This window comes from Parasteatoda tepidariorum, chromosome 1 (genome assembly GCF_982258835.1).
Source record: "Parasteatoda tepidariorum strain Cologne lab strain chromosome 1, Ptep-v5.0, whole genome shotgun sequence".
NCBI classification, from domain to species: Eukaryota; Metazoa; Arthropoda; class Arachnida; order Araneae; family Theridiidae; genus Parasteatoda; species Parasteatoda tepidariorum.
This window is the reverse complement of record NC_141755.1, coordinates 30111282-30130018: the sequence shown is the minus strand read 5'-3', so window position 1 is coordinate 30130018 and position 18737 is coordinate 30111282. Positions and strand designations below refer to the sequence as shown.

The following is an 18737-nucleotide window of genomic DNA, read 5'->3' as shown; positions in this document are numbered from 1 at the left end:
TTTCACCATTTATATATTTTTTTAGTTATTTATGTATAGTTGTGGACAAAACTCTTTCGATTCTAATTCGCATTAGAAAAAATATTTTCTAAAGCAACCAAAATTCTGTTTTAGTTGATAAATCTCTATTTTTTTCTTCTTTTCTAAAATTGCAGAACAAAACATAGTAAAAATTTACTGTGTTTTACAAAATGAAAATTATAGAGGAAACCTCTAATCCAAAAATTATTTCAAGTAATTAAATCTGCTATAACACTATATTTAAACACAGAATGAACAAATTTTAATGCGCTATTCACAAGCATATAGTAACAATAATCTTTTCCCTTTATTATAGAACTGTTCCACTTCTATAAGTTTGTTATTTTTCTTTATTTAAGGTGCATTTTGCTGGCATTATTTGGTATTTGCATTTTGGGAACTGTTTTGGATTCACATGACAAAAACAGAATGGCTGTATCCAAATATTCCACACCAACTAAAGAGTGTAAACATGCTTTTATTTTAATTTTATTATCGTTTCTTCAAATTATTTAAATTATATTTCAATAGATTGTACTATATTCCATTCTTGCACACCGCTCGAAATCAATAAATCCACAAGTTTAACATGATGACTTTTAATTATATTTCTTTACGATCGAAAAAAATTTATAAAGTTTGTTAACCAAAATTATACACGGTACGTGTAAAAATATATTTATTGCAGTATACACTTACCAACTTAACGGTTTCTGTATTGTTTATGGTTTGCCTGAGACATATTTTTCTAAGCTTAATTTTGAATACGTAACAGAAAAGACAACTATTTGCAAAAAAAGAAGAGACAATCTACGTAATGTATAAAATGTCCATTAGGTGGAATAAATTATAACAGGATTAAAAAGGGCTAATTTTTACCACCGTATCATTTTGTTGATCAAAAAATGTATACAAGATAGCACACTGTTAGAATTTTTTCGAAAAAAATTTATTAAATAACAATTTACTTAATTGTTATTTTACCGTATTCAAACAAAACAGTCAAATAACCATAAATAAGATGGTAATAAAACTGTAAAAGAAACAAGTTTATTAACTGCTTTTGCTTCATACGGTTAAACAACCAGAATTTTATCTCACTAAGCTCCTCTAATGAAGCCACATAGCTCCCTGCAACTACGTACATATTATAGCCGAGAGAGCTAATATGCCAGTCTATGACCGACTGAACTGGGGTTTAAATCCCAGCGTAGACGCCAGAATATTTCCACTAATACCTTCAACACATGAAGAGTTTCCAGTGTCCTGTAATCTCCAATGCCCATTACACAACAAAACGCATAGCTTTTTTGCCCAGTTAAATATCATTTTTTACGGTTTTGAAATCATGCTAGTTGTAAATGGTTAAAAACAGCATAATGTTGTGTTTATGGTTTCATAACCATACTAGTTGTAAGCGGTTTCAAAATCGTAAAGGTAAAAATTTTTTTTTATTGTAAACTTTACGGTTAATCGGATGAGCTGACTGCTGCCGGTTATTTTACCATAATTTTTAGAATGAAAACTCTAACAGTGTATTATAAGTCAGTACATATTTTCGAAAATTAAATGCTATTCATTTCAGCAACAACATGTTTGTTCACCCAAGCAACAAATGATAGTTCTGGTTTTTCAGAATTAAAAAGCAAACCAAAAAGTGGTTTTCCTTTTTTTTCATTGTTTCTTCTTTTTCTTGTAGTATTTTGTTAAAAATATTATGTTTATTTTGACTAATATTATTTTGAGAGGACTATTTATAATGTTTGTTATATTTTTTGAATATGTACGATAACAGAACTTAAGTCTTTCAGTATTCTGTAGTATGGTATTGCCATTTATAATACGTTTTGTATTTTTTAATATGTAAGATAACAGAACATAAATGTTTCAGCATTTTGGAGAAAAAGCTTGAAATCATTTTCCTTACCTGCAAATTCAGCAAAAGTATTCGAACCGAAGAAAGGAAAGCATTTCTTGGACTGTATCGACGGTATTCGTTTCTTCTTATCCATATGGGTTATAATTTCTCATATCGCACTATATGAGGAGCGGTGGAAAGAACGTAAATATAGTAAGTACATAACCATGAATAAGAATAAATTTTTTGGAAGAAATTTTAATCGCATGTGGCTTCTGTCAAAACAAGTTTTGATAGCTTTAATATTACAACAATTAACTATTTTCGCATGAGTTATGGGACATGGAAAAAAATCTTCTTCTTCTTCAGCACGACAGCCCCATACAGACCTTGACTGCCTCAACTACACGTAGCCTCCAACGCCTCCAGTCCATGGCGACTTTTTTCCAGTTGTTTATCTTTAATATTTTTAGATCTGTAGCAGTGTCATCCAGCCATTTAGTTGGAGGTCTTCCTCTAGCCTGAGATCCCAAAGGATTTTTAAAGGTGGCGATTCGGACTGCATTATTTTCTGAACTTCTCCAGATATGGCCAAGCCATCTTAATCTATTGCTGTGGATGACCTGCACCATCTGTGGCTGTCCATAGAGTCTATATAATTCAAAGTTGTATCTGATTCGCCAACAGCCTCTTTCCTGTAGTGAGCCAAAAATATTTATAAGGATTTTCCTTTCAAAAACACCAAGAGTACGCTGAGTGTCTGCGCTTAGTGTCCATGTTTCACTTGCATAGAGCAATACAGGTTGAATAAGAGTCTCATGAATTTTAATTTTAGTTTTTCGACTGATTAGGCTTGATCTTAATTGCTTTCTTAGTCCAAAGAAGGACTTGTTTGCCATTTTAATTCTGTTGTCTACTTCTGTTTTTATGCTGTTTTGGTCATTGATCATTGTTCCAAGGTATTTGAATTCATTAACCTTTTCAAAGGTGTAACCATTTATGAATAAAGGATCATGAGGGAAAAAATCTACACACAAGAAATTTCAAGTAATAATTTATAATAGTTTATTCAAAGAAATGAATAATTGGCACAGTGTAAAACTTAATCAGAACTCATCTGAATAATAAACCTTTCACAAAATTTTACTAAAAAAGTTTCTGTTGTTCTAAATTACAAAATTAATTTTTGAGACTTAAATGTGATTTATGACTTCATGTTTTATTTCAAACTCTCATTGTATCGATTTAAAAAAATTGGCAGTTGCAAAAAGCATATCCCTAACGTAAAAGGGGTATTCATGGGAATAAAATATCACTTCTCTAATTTCTTATAATTGTCAGACGCCCCAGAAAAAGATGATTTAAAGAGGTAGGAAGACATCTGAAAAAAAAAGAACGAAAAATCAAACATTGGAGGATAATGGCTAAGGACCAAAAAAAGTGGAGGTGTGTGGTAAAGGAGACAAAGGTCCTTCATGGACTGCAGAGCCGAGGAGTAGTAGTAGTAGCAATTTCTTATAATCACTTTTTGAACATCTTTATACTATTTTGTTCAAAAATGTATTCGTATGAACTTGGGTAAATTCTTTATAGCGTTTTTGTGTTATTTTCGTAGATATTGCTTGCTTGTAAATTTCTTTTTTGTATAAATATATTTTCATAATCATGTCTGATATACGGAAAAATGTCTTTGTTTTCTTTCAGATTCCGGTTACAACATTATGTCCATCTTTAATGCTCTGACAATTTTCATTGAAAATGCTCACATAAATATGGAAAACTTCAGCGTAATCAGGTAACGTATTTACTTAAAATTAATCAAATAACAAAAGTTTGAACCACGGTATCATGGTTAATGATGTTCAATGCTTTTTTATACCATCAAGCTTGAAAATTAAAATGAAAACTATTAAACTTATTTTCATAAATTAAGGATAATGACCTGCTCTGGAAAATAAAGGTTCTGAAACGAAACAAATGTGACTAATTCATGAAACTCATTTAATAAACGAAAGATAATAAAAAAGAAAGATGATAATGGATGATGCCATTCATAAAAACTATGATTTTTGCGTCCATCAGCCATTATAAATAATATCTCCGTCACAAAAACTTAATATTACATGGTTAGTATGATGGTTAATACATTGTATACCACCCATGAAATGAAATACAGCCCGTACAATGTCTAAGCATGCTGAGTAACAAAATATTGATCCGGTCTAGGGGAAGATTACTTCACTCACCAAGCAACACTCTTCGTAGATCTGGTATACTTATAGAGGTTGTTGACGAGCTGTAACTTTTCAGCCAAGCATGCCCCTCAGAAGAACGATCAGAATCAAGTCAGGTGAGAGTGCTGGCCATTCCATACGAATGATATCATCACATTGAAGGTATTCGTTTAAGATGCTTGCTCGGTAAGGACGAGCATTGTCATCAAACACGAATTCTGTGCCATGGCACCCCTAAACAAACGTATATGCTGTTCCAGAATGGCAACCCGATAAATTTGGCCTGTCATGGTTCCGATTTGATGGCGATCTGTTCTAGAGCCCAGTATATCTTCACCCCAAGATAGATCACATCACCCCAAGAGGATTCACATCACGAGGAATCCTGCAATGGTGTGATTGAATGATGTTGTTTTTGTGGTCACTGGACTTCTTCATATAAGAGTCCGATGCGAATCAGACTGCAAGCTAAACCTGTACTCGTCGGAAAACTTAACACAAGTCCATTGTGACGATGTCTACATTACTTGTTCTCTAATCCGGACGAATCGCTGCGGACAGTGAGTTGAAGTGAGCGAAACACATCCGATAAACCAACGAACATATATTTATGCACAGTTTGCCTTGAAACTGTGATTCCCGTCACTGCTGATAGCTGACAAGACAGATCGGATGTTATGCTCTGTCTGCTTCTTTCGACAGTTACTTTAAATAGCGCCCTTCATTCGGCATTGTAACTCAGGGCAACCAGTACTGTGATGACTACTGACATCTCCATCACCTGGGAGTTGCCAGGACTAAGAGATTGTACTTTGGTCATTTCCAAGTTTTTCGGATACTTCTGAATACGCCCACAATCCAGACGGTGGATGATTCTACCTCGTAAAGGATCATCCACATGCATCCGATGTGTTATGACTATTCGGTTGTGGCACGCTGATCGGCTAACAGAACGCTTGCGAACAATTTTACTTCTTTGCACCACTTTTTTAGAACCTCTTTCTTGTCATCAAGATGTACTGTCAGTGTCATCTGGCGGCTTCCTGTAATTTTTATATTATTCTTATAAATGTGTGTGAAAATTCTACAAGGGACATTTTTGCTTTGCAGTTAACTTCCGCGTGATTCTGAATTTTTCCCAGTTTATGAACATAAATGTAATTCAAAACTTTCGAAAAAAAACTTTGGTAGTCGTGGAAAATTAATTATTCGATAAACAATGAAAATATTCCATGAGTTTTAATTTTTTTTTAAAGAAAAGGTTTTTAATGTTTAGTTTAATAGTGTAACAGGTTAAGAATAGTTTTCCAAAGTTTATAGTCAATCGAGTAAGACTCTATCAGAGAAAGCATTTAGAATTTCCTGCCACTTAGCACGGCCAAGTTAAACTAGATCAGTTAAAATTCAGTATTTGATTCAGTCGGAGACCAAAATAGATTATACTTTACTTGTGCATTTTTCTACCATTATATTATTTTTAAAATGTTATATTACTTTCTTTTTTCGTAACTGACTGTAAATCTGTTTCCAGCATCTAATTAATCTTAAAAATAATCAATAATTTGACAGTAAGCTATATGACTTGTATCCCATGTTCTCTGTAATTATCCAAAAATTACAGTTTTCTTAGTATTTTTATTATAGTCTCCACATTTTCGTTCTTCAGATAAATGCGGGTTGCTTTAGCTTCCGGAATCCTAATGATTTTTTGTCCTTTCGTTCAACTCCTTTTTTCTTATGGCAATAGACTTAGTTTATAACACCATTCAATTTCATTAAACTATATGTGAAACGAATTTTGTGTTCGGTTCTGGTATTATTAAACTTTACGTGCAACTTATAAACTAGTTTCTCTGTATTATTAAATGTATTTCTGAAAGTAGAGTTCCTTGAAAGCAAACTGTAGGAAAGATTTTGAAGGTAGACATTTAGTAAAAATGCATAAATTATTTCCCAGTTAATAATTAGAATTTCTTTATTTAAATAAAATTTTGTAATAGAGTAATTTTTCCGCTTTTTAGTGGATTTTTTCTGGTATATAGTATAAAGAAGAAAATGGATAAGAATGGAGGTAAAATTGATTTCATGGAAACTATTGCTCAGAAAATTTGGAGGTAAAATCAAAAAGTATTTCATCAATAATCAATATTTTTTTAGTATATATGTTAAAAGTCCTTATCAAAAATGTTGTCCAAAATATATAAACAGTGTCGTTCTAAGATTAATGTTTAAGCGAAGCAAATAAAAAGTTAAGTGTTGTAAAAGTTGAAGCGAGATTAAAGGCATAAAAACATGTTTAGTTGCCTAAGAAAATTCGAAGGATATGAAGGCAATTATAAGAAACACTCTCAAGATTTACCCATTATTCAAACTAGTTAATATACATATTTTTAAAAAAAAAACACTTTCTAAAAAATGGATCAGAATTTTGCATTTTTGTTTTATGCTTGTTTAAAACTTATTTTGCGAGTCTGAATGAGTGATTTTTTTATCAACATATTTGATAAGGATATAAAAAATAAGTATAAAAGGTTCTGATTAAAAAGCAGCTTGTATATTTATACAGGGAGTCTCGAAAGTTCTGGGAATATACATCGGTCCAAAGAAAAACGAAACACACTTTTAATATTTTACAAAGAAACTCTCCAATGACATCAAATGCATTCATGATATCCTAGTTGGTAGGACGATGAGCTCGTGTTCGTGAGAACGTGAGTTCAAATTCCGCCTTTCGAGGAGTAAATTTTGACTGGTGTACGTTAAATCTGTAGGGGTCATAAAGTCCTCCAGGTTCCCGTAACAAATCAATTCCTCTGGAAGTACTGAATTAGAGAGTGATATTTCACTGGTTCAGATTAAAATTACGATCTGTGAATGAATAAATGGGAGTATGAGTGGGTCCTCCTTGTAAAACGGCAGTGACGTGTGTGTGGCTGAAGTCGTATTCTTAGGCATAGATGGCGCCACTGAAAAAAACACGAAACGCTCTCTTTGCCTTAAAAATGCGCTTGATGGTATTAACCAGTGGCATAAGTAACAACAAAAAACGTTATTGGCTAACCCCAACCCCTGGAGATAGAAGGGGGCGGCGAAATCTTCAAAAAAAACCTTCCTTTTCTACTATAGATTCGGATTTTTTTAATAAAAATAAATAAAAGAAAAAGCAATCCGATTCAACCCACAGGTTTCACCAGTGATGGTGCTTTAATCACTAAATAAAATTCAAAACAGATCAAAACAACATAAATAGACGTGTCTGATGTTTGAAAAAGTATATCTAATGACACCAATTTTAACCCATCCCACAATTCTATAGTCACTCCAACCTCAAGCGGAGGGTTGACGTTGAGTTCCTAGTCAGAAGATGAGTATTAAAAAATATGAAGCTTATAAACTTTCTGACCTCACAAGTATATCCCACAGTAACTCCTTTTTAAGCAATTTCAATTAGCTATTAACCCTATTATTACTTAGCTTTCTCAGTGCCATCTAGGAACTAAAAGTTTTGACACTGTAGGGATTTAATTATCGACTATGTCAACCTTCATCTATCAAAAGGTACCTCAAGATTTAATCAAGTTAACATGTTTTATATACTAGTGAATTGGTATTTAGTATTTATAGTGGTAGTTACGCCACATTACTCCCCTTCCAGAATTTTATCTGTGATAGAATTCGATGAATGAATACCACTAGTTGAATCATGCTGTTATTCATTTTCATCAATTTTGCTCATTATATTTGCACGTTTTATTCTATTTTTTATAGCATTTCGCTCATTATTTTTCTTCTTCATTTTTTTGTTTTATAGCATTTTGCTCATTTTATTTCTTTCTTCAATATTGTTTATTGACCGGGAAGCTTCATTTACTTCACCGGATTTTTTTATTTTTATTTATATCATTTCGCTCATTTGTTTTCATTATTTTTTGTTTATTGCATTCTGCTCATTATTGTATATAACCGGTTGACTTTATTCAATTCACCGGATATTTTTTTTCTTCTTTGAGTAGTATATTTTAAAGCAAATCAACTGTTTAATGCGGACCATCCATCAATATTGGCAAGTTCTTATCACATCCGGAGGTCACCGATGAGGGGAATTAATTTATCGACTATGTCAACCTATCAAAAGGTACCTCAAGACAGAATCAAGTTAACATGTCTTATATACTAGTGAATTAGTATTTAATATTTATAGTGGTAGTTACGCCACAAATCTGTAGGTCATATCTGAGTACTTATTTTTCGGAAAATTCAAATCCGGAGTAAAGCATGGAGAGTCGTGAGTAAGATTTCAATATTGCTACCACTAGAAGGTGAGAGTGCGTTAAGTCCGAAAACATTGGCATTGCTACTAGCTTTTACTTTTTTTGTTAAAACTTTTTTCATAGTGGTAGTTGAAGTGCTGAATTTTAGTATTATGCTTATTAGCAACTTATTCAATTTTGTCAGGCTTTTACACATTTAAGGCGTAATATTTAGTATTCTTATGTATGTTTTTACTAAATTATATATGTAGTGATAGTTAAAAAAGCTTTAAACCGAATTTTTCAAACCTAGAGTAATATATTAAAATTTTAAATTGGCTACCGCTAGAAAATATCGTTTGTAAAAATTATAAAAATTATCGGGCATGCATTGGATGGCTTTTTGTAAAATCTTGAGCACATGATTTGTTTTATACAAAATGCTGGGAATATTTTACCATAACAAAATTTCCCCATGTACCACAGGTTCTATTCTATTTGTAGATTTTTTTCTGTTAACCTTATTGAAATTTCCATGTGTATTAGAAACCATGATAAAGATGCATATTAGATGGATGTTAAAGTAATTCATAAATCTGAATAAATTCATAAACTGAAATATATTAGCGATTTCAAAAATAAATAAATAAATAAATGTTTAAATAAATAAATAAAAATAAAATGTCAAATAGTCTTTTGTTTCAGATATTTTTTTAAAATTCATTTAGAAATTTTTAAACATATACTTTTGAATGCTGCTACTTATGACTGCTCACTCGCTTTTTATTTTAGTTCCCAGTTTCCCTACAAAATAAGGAATTCCATCGGTTTTTAAGGAACTACGCACATACGCATTAATGTTTTACGTAAAACTATGGGGCTGCTATCAATAACTCCCAAAAACGTGATTTGAAGTTAACCTAGCTGCAAGGGACTTTGCAAGCATTTAGAATTAGAGAACTTTTTCCTGCTCTTAGTACTTCACATAATAATTTATACCATAGCAACTTTTAAAAAAGAAATTTTTTTCACAAATATAAAGTGATTATGACCGCTAAAAACACTTTTAGCAGCTTTTATTGTTAACTTATCATTCAACTTTAAGCAAACAGAAGAAGGCCTGCATTCAGACTCGAAAAGTATACATAGTGTTCCGTAAGCATCATCCTTAATGTATATTTTCAGTATCTTTATGAAAAATTCGTAAAACGAGTTTATACGTTATAGTTCACAAAGTATGATTTAATCGACGTCTTTCAAACTACAGTCAGACCTCTATTTAACGAACTTCCCTTTTACGAATTTCTCTATTTTGAGAATTTTTTCGAGAAACCAAGAACATTTTGGAAATTTCTTCTGAAATAACTTCCAAATAGCGAAGTGAATTTTCTATTTAACGAACTTTTCTTTAAAATCCACTTTAACTATTTCAGTAAAATATCAGAGCATTTTGAACTTGTTAACTCATTTTAAGAGGGAAATGCCCTTGAATAGATTTTTGAAGCCTCTTAACTTTTAGAGAAAGCAGTTAGATCCCTTTCCCTATATGTTTGCATTTCAAACGAAAAACTCAGACAAATTTAACGGATTTTATCAGTAGCAATTAAACTTGTTGTAATGTATGTTTAATATTAATTTTATAATAAATGCAGATATAATTTTATGCATAAATTTAGTTTCTTTTAGTTTAAAATGTATGTATCATGATAGTGTAACACTGTATAATGTTTTGCTCTATTCTTGCTTTCCATGCAGATTTCTTTTATGGTTAAGATTTTTAAAATGTATAGTAGATACTACTTTGCAAGATAAAGGTGCATTAATTGCTATTTTAATTATGTCTAGCGTTTATGGATTTAAAACCTGTTTTGTGCCGTTTAAGTATTTCAAAAGGTGACTTTCTATTTAGCGAATTTTCTATGTAACGGATTTATTATCGGGATTAAGAGACTTCGTTAAATAGAGGTCCGACTGTACTTATACATAAGAGAGTATGAAATTATTCAAAATCAGTTTAATTGCGTTATGAAACTCAGAGGTTCTTCAACTCCAGAGGTTCCACTTTTCTTCAATTAATCATTTTATTAATTTTAACTTGCGACCCTTGTGTGATCATGCTGTTTGTTATGAATTTACAATTGCAAGAATCAAAAGAATATAACAGTCAAAAATGGGACTAAAGAAATGTAAGCATGTTATATGTCTCAAATTAATATTTAAGAGATTTTAAAAACCACATTCTAATGGCCAATTTAAGTTTGAAGGCGTTTTTATCAACTTTTCTTACTTTCATCAAATAATAAGCTCAGAAAGTTCAGATACCTTTGATTGATCCATCATCAATTTGTTATTCGTCAGATTTTAATCACGTTTTTGTTTCTAACTTAAATATTAATCTCCCTCTCCAAACATGCATGCATATTTTATTTCATTTTTGAAATGGATTCTGAAAATGTATATTATAAGGAAGGTGATTACAGAACAGTATGTTATATTATTAAGGTATAAATGCTAATATAATCGATTTTGAAACAAATGTTAGAAAATTTTGAAACAGAATGTTAGAAAAATAGAAAATAAAAAATAATGATTTGAAAGGTGATTTGTGTTTATATGATAGTATTTAAAACAAAGCCAATAATGAAACTCTAAAATATCAGCATTTTAGTGATGGTAACCAAAAAATTTTACAACCTAAGGTTTTGAAGCTATATATAGTGGTCAGCCACATTTTTAAATTTTTTTCCGAAGAGCATTTTAATGAGTTATTTCGTTGATAAATATTTGTAGTCCTTGAAATATTCATTGTAGACAATTTACAATATTTTATCTAATAGAAATTCAGCATATGATTACTTTTTTTTTGTACAGCCTCTTATAACAGATAAATGCGCTTTTTTTATGGCTATTATGAAAATGATATATATGAACATTTGAATATTGAAACATATAAATATCTGATTTTTAAAATATATTAACATTTGAATATTGAAATATATAAATATATGATTTTTGAAATATATTAACATTTGAATATTGAAATATATTAACGTTTGGACATTGAAATATATAAACATGAACACATTGAAACATATAAACTTTGAAATACATAAACATTTCAACATTCAAACATTTAAACTTTGAAATATATAAACATTTCAACAATGAAATATCTACACATTTTAACATAGAAATATGTAAACATTTCATCATTGAAATATAGAAACATTTCATCATTGAAATATATAAACATTAAAATATATATACATTTCAACATTTAAATATACAAAAATTTCAACATTGAAATTTATAAACATTTCGTCATTAAAATATATAAACATTTCATCATTAAATTATATAAACATTGAAATATATAAGCATTGAAATGTATAAACTTTTAAATATAGAAGCATTAAAATATATAAACTTTGAAATATATAAACATTTCAACATTGAAATTTATAAAGATTTCAACATTGAAATAAATATACATTTCAATATTGAAATATATAAGAAAATCAACATTGAAATATATAAATATTTCAACATTGAAACCTATAAACATTTCAACATTGAAATATATAAAAATTTCAACGATGAAATATATAAATATTTCAACTTGCCCTATGCTTATTACGTTACAGATATTTACATATTTTTATAATGTTTGTATTACAGATTTTGTCCGTTGTTTTTATTATTCGTTGTCTTAATGTTAATAGTACCAAATCTTCATTCTGGACCCATATGGAACTCTTCATGGGATTTTGAAATTAAAAAATGTCAGAATTCCTGGTGGATGAACATCTTCTTTATGAACAATTTTGTACATTCTAATGATATGGTAAATCTACATCTATTTTTTTATTTTTTTCCCTTTAATTAATTTATTTTTCTGGGATGAAATATAATTTCTTTAACTATTAGGAATGCATGATTTCCGAATGCTTATTTAAGTTGAAGTAAACAATGTTTCAATTTTAGTTTCATGCTAAACAATTTAGAATAGATGAAACTGATGTGTGTAATATATTTACAGCTTGATTTAACTAGTCACAAAAAAGAGAAGGGAAAAATGGAAAAAAAATTGAATTTTTATTGAATTATTTTGACGGCCGTCTATTAGTTCTTTCATATGTTTTTATTGATTTTATTGATTCGAAAAGTCAATTAGATGTCAGTAACTACCATAGAGCTGTAATAGAGGTATGCAGCAAGCATTCTGTTATATTTCTCTATACCTCCTTGCCCAGCATCAGAGTCACATGATTCTTGTCTTGCAGCAATTTTGGCGTAGAAGAAATGAAGTCTTGTGACAAATAATATAAGCTTTAATTGGTTTTCTTTCTATTTGGTTTATGTTTTGAGCTTTATAGAGCACGAAAAGAAAGTTTGCAACTTCAAGAGTTCAGGTAAGGAATATACGTGGAAAAAGAAGGCTAGCTTCCATAGACATAATGTAAACAACTTCTCCAAAGGTTTTGAGAACACACTGTTTAAAGGAAGAAAAAAAGCAACAGTTTGGGACGCAGCAGCATGGGTTCTTGAAACGTTCATTTAAAAAAGTTTTATTTTCAACCAAATACACTGCAATAAAAGAGCATATTTAAAAAAGAAAATTTGCAAAAATTCGCGAGTAAGAATTTTTTCCCTTTGAAATAACAATAATAAGCAGAAGGTGGAAAATTACCCTACGAATCTCCCACCCAGTCACGTGTGTTTATTATTGGGACAAAAATCAACCGAAAGGCTTGGTCAACCTACATTATAGCTCTATGGTATTTAAAGGTACTTATAGATATTTAAAGATTTACTTCATAGTATACTATAATAAAACCCTCTTTAACTTAGTATACATCCAGACATGGCCAAGCAACTAGCTCGATTTTGATTTTTAGAGCTCTGTCATTTCTTAGCCATGCCTGAACCGTACCACGTAATTTTGACTCCAGACAGACAACGTGGACAACGCCTGTGCTGTTACTCCTCTCTCCAAACTTTCGCACCGCAAGCCATGACGGATTTTACTACTGTTTGGTTGGCTGTTGTCGAATTCACGATCCTCCAACGATTACTTTATCAACCGTACCAAGTACACAACTACATCGAGTATCGGTGACCTTTGTATCATTGTTTAGATAAATACGAAGCAATTGTTTATTTAATTAAGGTATAATAGTGCATATATTTTTCTTAATGTTATACCCTTGAAACTAAAAGAAAATTTCGTAAAATTTGTCAACGTTATGTTGTTCAGAGTGCGGTGCTCGCCACTCTCACCAGTCTTACCGCCAGCTTGGCGATTTAAGATCTTCAGGTAAAAGCAACCCTGTGATCCTAGTGATATATATTCTGTCCTTCAGAGGAAGAACAGCCACTTACCTTTTCAACTTTTTCACTAGCTAGCTTGATCGCAGGACGACCCATAATGTTTAATTTAGTTTATGTTATATTGATGTTTGTGTTCATGAAATAAATATGCTTTAAGAGAAACCCGCATTTCGTACTCACTTCAGTGGTGACCCGGACTTCGCAGCATGCTAAAATCAACTTTCATGGAAGAACCCTTGGATTATACTGTATGAATTATGGGATTACAAAGCTAGCTGGCGACGATTCAAGTATGTTTTTATGGTCATTCGCTTGGTTTAGGTATGCAATTTGTCCCTCTTAGTCATTAAGTTATCAGTGGTAGTATTTATATTTAGGTAACTAGTCAATTCTAAACTTAAAATACTTGTCAAATTACGTTAATACATGAATTAGTTTTAGCTGTTTAAACTTGCTTCTATTTAAAGTTCAAAATGCCAAATGAAGGTGAGCAGAATCTTGCCGAAGCTCAAATTGCTCGTATAGCTGTTAAACTACCACCAATATGGAGAAATAATATCAAGCTTTGGTTTGTTCAGGCAGAAAGCAATTTTGATTTATCAGGAATTACTAACGACCAAACTAAATATAACAATATCATTGCAGCAATAGACCCAGAGACTTTATCAGCAGTTTCAGATATTTTGTTTAATCCTCCAACTGCAAATAAATACAATACTCTTAAAGAAAGACTTATCGCGGAATTTACAGACTCTGAAAGTAAGCAAATCCGTAAACTTCTTTCTGAATTACAATTAGGAGACGACAAACCGTCCCATTTATTGAGGAAAATGCAAACACTGGCAGGTACATCTTTAAATGAGGATTTTTTGAAAACCTTATGGCTGCAGCGTTTACCATCAGAGATACAAACAATTCTTTCCGTTAGCTCAGAGTCGCTAGAAAATTTAGCTAAGCTAGCGGATAAAATAGCCGAAGTTAGAACGGATTCCCGTCCAAATGTTTGTGCAACGAATAACGCCATGAGTTCGAATCCCTTACTCTCAGCAAAAACACGAGAAAATCCGCCAACATCGAACTCGCTATATCAGGAAGTATGTGCAATTCTCCAGCAAATAGCTGCACTTAGCCAGCAAGTTGAAAAATTTTCTCGCGAGAGATCACGCAATCGTTCTCGAACAAGATATAATAATTTTCGTAGATATACACCTAGCTCTAGGGATCGGAAAAGATCGTCTGAAATCTGTTTTTATCATTCGAAATTCGGCCAAAAAGCTAGAAAATATTGTTCACCGTGTTCATACAACAATAACCAGGAAAACTAAAACCGGCTGTCGCTATTACAGCGACAAAAGATCCGACAGCCGTACGTTCGTGTCGCTTATTTGTATATGATAAAAAAAACTCATTTAAAATTTTTAGTGGATTCAGGTTCAGATGTGAGCTGCTTGCCCGTCCCAAAAATGATTAAAAATTTACATCCTGGTCCCTTACAGTTAACTGCAGCTAATAATTCAAAAATTTTTACCTACGGAAGTAAATTATTGAACATTAATTTAAGATTACGAAGAGACTTTAAATGGAAATTTTTAGTTGCTACGGTGCCTATTCCAATTATAGGAGCAGATTTTTTAGAGCACTTTGGACTGTTGATAGACCTAAAACGTCGTAAATTAATTGATGGTGTCACTAATCTTTCTTTATTGGGCATAACTGCCAAAACTAATGTTTTTTCAGTAAAATTAATTTCAGGTGACACATATTATCATAAATTATTATCAAATTTTCCGGAATTAACTAAATTAACACCAAAAATTAAGCAGGCGTGTCATAATACTGTGCATTACATCGATACAACTGGTCAGCCTATACACAATAAACCTAGGCGATTAAGTCCAAAAATATACGATGTTGTAAAACAAGAATTTCAGTTTATGTTAGAGCAGGGTATTTGCCGGCCTTCGAAGTCACCATGGTCGTCTCCACTCCATGTCGTTACTAAAAGCTCGGGAAGTATTCGACCAGTTGGAGACTATAGGAAATTAAACGCCGTGACAACTCCGGATCGGTACACTATTCCCCATATACAAGATTTCACACACGCGCTGAATAACAAAAATATTTTTTCTAAGATTGATATAGTCCGTGCTTATTTTCATATCCCAGTACAGTCCGCAAAAAAAAAACGAATCACCCTGAATAACTTTCGTTCTAATGATCGGATTTTCACGAACTAAGTGTCAATCTTAATGGTTCCTGGGGGTGACCTCAAATATGTTAATTAATTAGTGCTAACTATTAATTAAGTTACGAAATCAGACACAAAAACGTACTTTCTCTGAATAAACATATAATTTTTTTTACATATTTGGAATCTAGACCCTTGAATTAGTGGGGGTAGACAAAATTTTAAAAAAATTGGGTGGTAAATTCGGCCGCAATAAATGTTTATATATTTGGCGATAGTCCAGAAAACCGCCAAAAAAAGTCGCCTGCGCAAATAAATATTTTAAGATAACCCATTGACTAATTCAAAAGAGGAGTGCTTAATTTTACTAGGTTGCTACGCAACCAAACTCTGATAGTAAAAAAATTGAAATAATGTTCAGTGATTGCTCGGAGGGGCTTAATTTATTGTTAATAGAAAATATCTCGAAGTTTCCAGGCCATAAACAATTTTTTTAGGGGATTTCTGTCCAAAAAGCAAAAAAAAATATTATTTTAATCTCCTTTGAAAAGTAAATTTGAATCGATTTATAAATTATTTATGATAGTTTTTAGAATTTAAATACATGAACTTTTTATCTGATATTGTTTAGATTACACTGTTTTTACTATATTTATTCGAGGATTTTATACTAAAATAAAATGAGCATAACTTATTATAGCTATATACAAAATTTTAGGGATAATCATTTTGACAGTTTTAATCGAGTCTTCCAGGCAAGAAAATTTGAAGAAAAAAAAAGTGCTTGAAAAATAAAATGTAGATTGTATAATAATTCTAATGCACATTCACAAGGCTTTCTATAACTTACGATATTTCTTTTTTCTATAACTCAAGGAATTGCTGAATGTTTAGTGGCATTTTAAAAAGATTGAAATATGTTATGTTTAAGAATAAGATATTGAAATAATATGTTGCAAATTGTAGGATTCATTGCTTAAAAAATCGCTTCATTCTACTAGATATTTAGGTTACATCGTTTCCTTTGGATAAAGATGATTAGCAAATAGCATCCTCATGTTTCGATACATTCTGAAACTTATACGTTCGCAAAGTCACCATAAAATGTCGCACAGCATATTCTTCAATTACGATAAGCTACATTTACCACCAAATACTGCTAATCTGGTTATTTTTGCTTTCTTATATATATCTGATGATCTCTTTTTAAACAGAGCTCGTAAGATCCTTAAGATACTGAAATGGGGGCACAAAAACTTAAGAGATAAAATATTTAATTTCATTAACTCAAAATATCTGGTGCCAAAATATTAATTTTTAAGTTAAATATAACTTTTACAATATTGATGTTCTTACATTTTTAAAGACCATATGAATCCTGATAAAATATTAAAATGCATATGTTTACTTTAACTAGTGTAAAATCCTTATCAAAATAATGATCAAGACCCAAATGTAAAACAGTATAATTGACGATAAAAATTCAACTGGCTTCAAAACATATGAAGAGGGAAGTAAAAGTCGACATGTTTCGAGTTTTCAAATATAATCGCCCATTCTCAAGACTTGTCAGGCTTGGATAACTTGTGACTTTTATTATTGGACGCTCAAAACATGTCTATTTTTATTATCATCTATTATTTTTTTAAATCAATGAAGTTTTTATATTTTCGATTCAGTTTCTTGGGATTATCCATTTAGTTACACAACATATTAAATTATTTCACTAAATATTAAAATAAGTTTTACATATGTTATAGGCACAGGTTCTTAGATTGAAAAAATAATAATTCACTACTTTGTAAAAAAATTAATGCAGTAAAAAAAAAATTTTTTTTTTTTTTGCTGCAAGCCTTAACATTTTAGTTTAAGGTCATAAAAAAATTCCGTTTACAATTGAAATTTCAAAAGTCGAATGTGAAAACGGATTGTCCCCTAGTACCAGGAATCGAAATTAAATAGTAACAAGGACAACTTTTTTAAACAAGTTAGCGTTTCCGTCCTACTCGAAGTTGTTTGAAAAGGTATTTTTTATATATCGATTCCAAAGTTTATTCTACATATATTTCAGGGTAGACTTTCGGAGTATTTCGATCCGGTTTATTTTTACACCCTTATTTGCTTAAAATTATTAAATAATTTACTTAAAATAAATTATTCAAGCTACATGATTTAATGCATTTATAGTATAATAATAAACGGAGCTTCCGACGCATATCCTTAACCTTAATACCGCTATCATTAAATAAATGGAATAAGCTTAGATAAATAATAAAAGTTAATTTCTCCCTCGTGTAATTTTCAAGGAATAATATGTTTCGATCAAACAGATTTCATTCTGGAAATAGCGAAATTATTGAGTAGGTCCCTTGGAGCAATATCATTCTTATCCTCTTTCGACGGAATATAGGAAAAATTAGTTTTCACAGTTTCTGTAAAAAGTATGTTAGCCTACTTGCCACATTTTTTTTAAAATTTTTTTTATTAAAATAAGGTCGGAAATTGCGTATTGTGTGCACAGCTTCGGAATCCTTACAAATTTCAATTTTTAGTATTTCCTGATTAACAAAATAAGGCATTTTCTTGATAACAAATTATACTACAATAATGTCTTGGAAATCATGCTAAAGTAAAAAATTAAACTAAATAGTTTAGTATATTATCAGAAAAAAAAATCTACTTGGTATCATAAAGAGTAAAAGATATAATGAAATAATTAGTGAATCACACGTGGTCAGATAATTAAAAATTTAATTTCACAACTAAGATAGTAGGACGACATTTAAGATACTGAGATATTTTAAGACACTAAAAAAATTGACTACGTATTCCACAGCTTTTTATGTTCGGTATCT

At 30.8% G+C, this 18737-nt stretch overlaps 1 protein-coding gene across 2 annotated transcripts in view; it reads left to right on the top strand.

The window, feature by feature from the left end:
* Positions 1 to 18737, top strand: part of LOC107455673 (nose resistant to fluoxetine protein 6) — a 93719-nt gene that overhangs the window by 11578 nt on the left and 63404 nt on the right. For both annotated transcript variants that reach the window (XM_087161086.1, XM_016073315.4), the window contains exons 5-9: positions 381 to 487; positions 1913 to 2092; positions 3584 to 3674; positions 6135 to 6227; positions 12042 to 12207. In XM_087161086.1, the coding sequence (XP_087017212.1) occupies positions 381 to 487; positions 1913 to 2092; positions 3584 to 3674; positions 6135 to 6227; positions 12042 to 12207 (637 nt within the window). The remainder of the gene's footprint in view (positions 1 to 380; positions 488 to 1912; positions 2093 to 3583; positions 3675 to 6134; positions 6228 to 12041; positions 12208 to 18737) is intronic.